The sequence below is a fragment of the Etheostoma cragini genome, chromosome 19 (assembly GCF_013103735.1).
Source record: "Etheostoma cragini isolate CJK2018 chromosome 19, CSU_Ecrag_1.0, whole genome shotgun sequence".
Lineage (NCBI taxonomy): Eukaryota > Metazoa > Chordata > Actinopteri > Perciformes > Percidae > Etheostoma > Etheostoma cragini.
This window is the reverse complement of record NC_048425.1, coordinates 14,346,012-14,352,338: the sequence shown is the minus strand read 5'-3', so window position 1 is coordinate 14,352,338 and position 6,327 is coordinate 14,346,012. Positions and strand designations below refer to the sequence as shown.

The window sequence follows — 6,327 nt, the reverse complement described above, 5'->3', positions numbered from 1 at the left end:
TTTAAAGGGGTCTGAATACTTTCCGTACCCACTGTATATATGTGTGTGTGTGTGTGTGTGTGTGTGTGTGTGTGTGTGATAAGCCATATATGAAAGTATAAGGATTTCACAAAAGGTCTGGCCCCAACATCAAAGACATTTCCACTGCCCAGCAGACTGTGTTGTAAGGATCTGAAACGTTAAGATAGTACTAAGCAATTTCCTTGATTTATTGTTTCAGCCGTACTGTAAGGTCACAGCCTGATTGAAGGGATACTGTATGGAAATAAGTGTGCTCGGCTTCCTTACTCACTGGCCTTGACCTTTTTTTCCTGAGTAAAGTTGATGTTGTTCAGCACACAGAGAAATGTAGGAATTAAGGAAATATCACCCGAAGTAAAGAAAAAAAAAAGAAAGTTAAAATAGAACTGGCTTTTTAAAATGAGTTTGGTTGCCTCCTGTAGTGCTTAGTGAAACACTTTCAATGTTATTGACAGAAATAACAATCCTGGTATGCATCAGGTCTTCAGTCCATCAAACATTACTACACATAAGCTAAAACAGGAACGGGTAAAGATTGAACCTTAAGGACTTTGTTAACTGTTCACTGCACTGAATAATGTATTCTTGGAAGTAAAACTGCTTTAAGATCCTTCGGGATACAAAGTTGTGGGTCTGTCAAAAATAAAATATGACGGGCCAAAAATATGAGTCATGTTGCGCAGTTGCAGTAATGGTTAGTTTCATCTTCTAGACAAGATGAGGGAAATTAGATGACATGAATATGGCACGAGGGGGTTTGATGCCTGGACACCCTTGACACTCTTTAACTAGCACATGCTTGCTTGTAATAGACAGTATTGGCACAGAGAAAGGAAAGAAAATATCTTTTTAAATAAAGACATATCTTGAAAAATACCTCACTAATTCCCTCAACAGGACTACGGCGAGTTAATCCTGAATTAAAGCGGGAGATGAGTGCGTTGTAGGGGCCACCCAGCTGTGCTCAGCCGGGCAGAAAATGCCACGACAGGGCTTGTCAGAAGGTGGTATTCAAACAGGAGGCAATGAAAATGCCATTTAGTAGCACTGCAGTTATTTCAAGGTTCCAAGAAGTTATGTAATGTAGCATAGAAACGGCAGCTACAATTTAGTCTGCTTTAGATTTAGTCAGAGTTGAAAATAGCTTTTACACAAGCCTGCCTGTGAGCATCTGCACATGCAGAGTGATTCATGTGAAAGAATCCCTGGCAAAGATTCAAACACTTCTGTGGCTGGCATGGTTATTTATTCACTGTGGCAATATCCCTTTTGTTTTTTATTTCTTTAAAAAAAATGTTATTATTAAGGCTAGTCTTTATCTTGATTGTACAAACATACATTTTGTATGTGTTACATTTTTGTATGAAAAGCACTCAATGATTTTACCTACTCACTCGGGCTTTTTGCCCCCTAGTGGCTTTTAGAAGAAATGACAGTGTCCACTGATCACAAACTGAACTGGGTTATATTATATCCCTCCTCTGTGGTTAATAACATTTCAAGACACATTTTTATATTTGAAAGGTATCTACAGCTGAATCTTGAGTTCATTTGATGAAGGCCTTGAAATACTTAATTTTAAAACCTAAACCTGGTTAAAAATCTCTGATAGGACCTTTGAGATTCCTCAGTATGGATTTTTTTCTGCCCTGTTGTCTGCAGTTTGTATTGTCAAGCTGCAGATAATGTGTCCTAAGTCAATTTGGCTCGAGTTCAGTGGCAGTAGTCTGGCCTGAGCTGCAGATTCCAGTAGTCCATTAAAGTCCAAAATCCTTTCTAAAAGCACACATGTGGGCAGGCAGTTGTACAGAGTTCAGTTGACATTTTGACCACAGGCATTCATTCTTAGACAAGTTCGTTCTATCAAAAGAGGGACCTAACGTTTTGACAATTGACAACATTGACCACCTTTTGTCCTTGTTGTGAATAAATCTCATTGAGCTACATTATACCAAAATGGAAATGGCAGCGAAACATTCTATCTATAACCTCATGAAAGGTCACGGCCATCAGGAGATGGGTGTAATGTACCTGCTATCTGGACAGTAAATCATGCCTTTTTCCTGATTGGCTCGGCTGGCTGCTGCAGACCTCGGGAAGAGTGCATAGAAACTAACTTTAGAAGCTGTTATTGCTCAGTTTGCACATGAATATATCAACCTCAAAGTGAGGATTACATAAACGAGTTGTGTAATTAATTTTGCCCTCATCTATGTCGAAAACCCCAAATAAGAATTTGTATGAGATATACTCTTAGATAGTGTCCCTATCTAAAACAATGTTTTTGATGTAAAGTTCAGAAAAAGATAATAAGGAATAATGGTGAATAGATTCTTTATCCCAAAGATTTCCCATTGTGTGTGTTTGCTTCATATGCAGGGAATGTGTGTCCATGAGTTAATGTGTTGAGAGCTGTAATGCTATTCTGCATTAATGTGGCGTTTGACTTTATATTCCTTTCCTGTGTCATATCAACAGACACAAAACAAAAGCTATTCCACTTGATTTTAAAGAATGTGTGATGATGTTTTGGAGTTCATCTCTCCTCCCCATGTAGCTCAGGTCTTGTTGACCTGATTGTTGCATGCCGATTGATGTTCAAGTATTTTAAGTACCCCAGACAGAAGAACGCACAGAACTATAAATCTCAACTTGACAGTTTTAGAACTGAAATGTGTAGGTTTTTTTTTTTTTTCTTACATCAACAAAACTTCAAAGGGCTGTTAGGAATTTTTGCGTTTACAATTTTGTAGAAACTTAGTTTGGGTTTGCTTGTATGGTCTGCATAGTTTCGCACTCTGGCAGTTGGTATCATTTAAATGATGTCAGATCACTTCTCTGTTCTCTTCAGTTAAATGTCCTGGATATTTTTTGTGGATAACAGCACGCCCCGAAACAGGTGCCTCTCTTAAACTTAAGAGAGGAGAGGTAACCTTTATGTTGGAAAGGGATTAGAGACCGGTCTGTGAGTGATTTACATAAGTGGAGTATATCTATCCTCACATGTTATTAAAAAGGGAATATAGTACAGAGACACACAGCATGGGCCTTAATATGTCAATCACTGATAGCTCACACATTTAGAAAGTGCAAAAAAAAGCATGTATACATGAGACAGCTTCACTTTCTTTTATCCTATTTAGCAACTTGACTTCATGCTTTCCAGTTAACGGTAGGGAAATTTTGTTGCACATCACTTGGTGCATTTTGTACATTGAATGCCACTGAATCCCAGCTTAATCCATGCAATCGCAGGAGATGGGATGGTTTCCCAGGCAAGGGCAGTAGGCCATGTAAACAGCAGGATACCTTGAGTACATCTGTTTTGCTGGCGTCCACAGCTACAGCAGTGATCCCCAAATTCTACTAAAATGAAGCTCAGCTAGACGTTGAACCTGAATAATTGATTTACATTAAACCGGGATGGGAATTATAGCGATTATTTGATTGCTGTTTTTGGAGAAATCATTTGATTTTAACCGTGACGGACAGGCAGCCCAACAACACAGTCACCTTGCTCTTTTGTATTTCTTTCTCCTTCAAGCTTTTGCTTGGCAACAGTGCACTTGACCATAAAGATAAAGGGATTTTCAAGAGAAAAGGCATTGTAAAAGGCATCCTTTTTGTTTTCTTTTTGAGAATAATATTGTTGCAGTTGCTTGCCAACACTGCAGATCAGCGTCATCAAATTGTGAATTGCCACATGGACTTAGCGGCTTAAAAATGCAATAGTGTTGTGGAGAGGGATCTGGAGTCTGGAGTCTGACCCTGGCGTAATTGCATGCCAGCACAAAGGATTTAGCCACTAATGCTTTGAGAGAGCACAGGAAAAAAGAGGGTATGCTGACACATCACAGATGGTCCTCAGCCACTCACTCTCTTCCTTGTCCTGTTGTCTGTCTCAGGCCTTGTAAATCACACCCACCCTGTTAACTTGGCTAAGCTCCACAACAGGGACCTGATTCTAAAACATGTTTTTTTGCTGATCTAATGGGTGGAATCCGCTATTATCTCAAAATGATTGCAGCGTAATTCAGTGACATCACATGATATGAGTGACCTTAATAGATTGATAAAGTTTTCCTTTTTTGTTATAGGTTTGCATATGTTCCAACTTCTTAATCTGCTAGAGTTCATTCAGGGTCCTTATTGTTTCATTACCACTGTTCGCTCAAAGCTAACGGCCTGGATATGAACCCAAATTCCCTTTGAGGGTCCACGTTCTTTGGCCAAATCAGACAGTCAGAGTGGTACAGAGGGGGCCTGAGGGTGCTCTGCCAGACTAGCTGTTTGATACTTCCTCTCACAGCACCAGGCAATGAGCCTCACCATGACCTCTCTTAGATAACATGTCTTTGCCTGAGAGACAGAAAAAAAGTACTGTAGCAGTGTTTTAAAAGAAACCCATGACAGAACCCTAGCTCTATTTGGACCATCTGGTGGTGATGACCACACATTTACAGATGAGTGTGTTGTGATGCTCATGAGGCTTTGTTGTTGTCTAGGTGAACAAGGAAGACAATCTCCGGATCTACAAGATGCAGGCAACCTCTCTGGTCAGCCAATACAAAGGTAAACCAAGATCTGTAAAGAACATAAAACAAGTAGTCAAATGATTTGGCAAAAGGGCAACTAAAAAACTGGTGTTTGTGTTTTTGTTCTGTAAAAGAAGAAGAGCCTTCCGGTACACTCCCGGGATCTTGGAGAAAAACAATGGTCTGGACAGCGAGCAAGAGGAAAACGTGGATCACAGCCCTGTGAGCCCCGTACATCTTTACTTGGCAAAGACCAGCAGTTCTGAGTGGAACAGCTCAGATGACCTCGCTGGACCTTTCTCTGAACTAGAACACATAGACCCTTTCTCGCTCAACTATCCCCCACCTTTACCCCCCAAGACCTTCGGCAACAGTCCTGCTGACCCATCTGGTGTCTACTCCCAACCGCCGGAGGTGGCAATACGGTTTAGCCCCCGCAATGAACCCAAAAATGGCGTGTCCTCACTCTCGCACACCACCCTCCGTCGGTGGATTGAGACACCTGCCGAGACCAGGCTTTCATCGGATGCCAGCTCCAAGTCCGGGTCATCGGACCAGGATAGGAACGATCTGTCAGCCAGCGAAAGCGACGAAAGGTTACCCAGTCCAATGCCCGGACAGGATGACGGTCCAGACTCCCCTGGTCTGACAGATATGGTTCTGCCCACCACTTACTTTTCTGTGGATAGCTGCATGACTGACACTTACCGGGCCAAATACCATAAGAAGCCTGCTTTTTACATGAAAGCAGAGGACCATATGTCCTCAGGGGAGAGTGATGTCGAAGGACGGCTCCCTTTGCCAGATGCTCAGCCACCAGAGATTTCCAAAAGCAGATCAGAATCAGGTACCACATGCTAGTATTAATAATATTTATACTTTTTGTGTAACTGTTTTAGCTTTTTTGTAAATGCATTGATTCAGTCTTTGGCTTTTGTCCTGCAGGCTATTCTACCACAAAGACTACTGCAAAGTGGAACCCAATTACTCCAAAAGGACTTGATGAGCATGGCTTCCTATGATTTCAGCAAAAGCATCAAAACACTTAAACCAGTTACTGGATGCCAAAAGAAATTGCTATGCACTACGGCTGCTACACAGTTTTACTCCTAACTGGGATGTGTATTAGCTCATTTACGTTTCATAACAGGTAGTTGGACATGAAACTGGATGCCAAAGAGATTGTAAAAAGAACGACAGGTGTCCTTAATAGCTATCTTGGTGGTAGGAACTGCTCAAAGCTTTGAATGAGTAGTGAATTTGCACAGTGAACTAGAAAGGTACAGTAAGAAGTAACAAACATGCCTAAAAGATTTTGCTGTTGATCATGTATGGACTTTTGGAGCTCAAAAGCAAAGCGTTAGGTCGGTAAAGAATGTGTCACAAAAAAGCCACTTTGTCACTCGAGATTAAAAGATTTGTTTTACATGAAAAAGTAACCCATTTCTTGCAGTTCTACTTTCTCTAACTCTATTGAATGAGTGTGTTTGGTGGATTTCTCCCATCTCAGTGTTATGAGGTGTCTGCCCCAATTCTATCTCTTATTGACATGCCTTCTTTTTGAAGAACACAAGTTGCGTTAATATTCAGAACATGTTTTTTGTTGTGTATTTTGGAAAGTAATACAACATCTTGGGCACTCTTTTTTTTTCACAACTTAAAAATAGATCCCAAGGATCTGTGTAAATAAAAAGTTCCGGGGGCAGGTTTTTGGCTGATGAGGCCTTTTTGCAGGACTGTTCGCAGGCGCGAAAACTTTCAACCTCAGATT

At 40.9% G+C, this 6,327-nt stretch overlaps 1 protein-coding gene across 5 annotated transcripts in view; it reads left to right on the top strand.

Moving 5' to 3' along the window:
* LOC117934978 (inactive ubiquitin carboxyl-terminal hydrolase 53) overlaps nt 1–5,923 on the top strand; it is a 30,884-nt gene extending 24,961 nt beyond the window's left edge. For 3 of the 5 annotated variants that reach the window (XM_034857006.1, XM_034857008.1, XM_034857009.1), the window contains 3 exons: nt 4,527–4,593; nt 4,691–5,403; nt 5,481–5,923. In XM_034857006.1, coding sequence (XP_034712897.1) covers nt 4,527–4,593; nt 4,691–5,403; nt 5,481–5,578 — 878 coding nt within the window. In that variant the 3' untranslated portion in view covers nt 5,579–5,923. The remainder of the gene's footprint in view (nt 1–4,526; nt 4,594–4,690; nt 5,404–5,480) is intronic. The other 2 variants (XM_034857010.1, XM_034857011.1) reach the window with 2 other exon arrangements.
* Nucleotides 5,924–6,327: the final 404 nt, after the last annotated feature.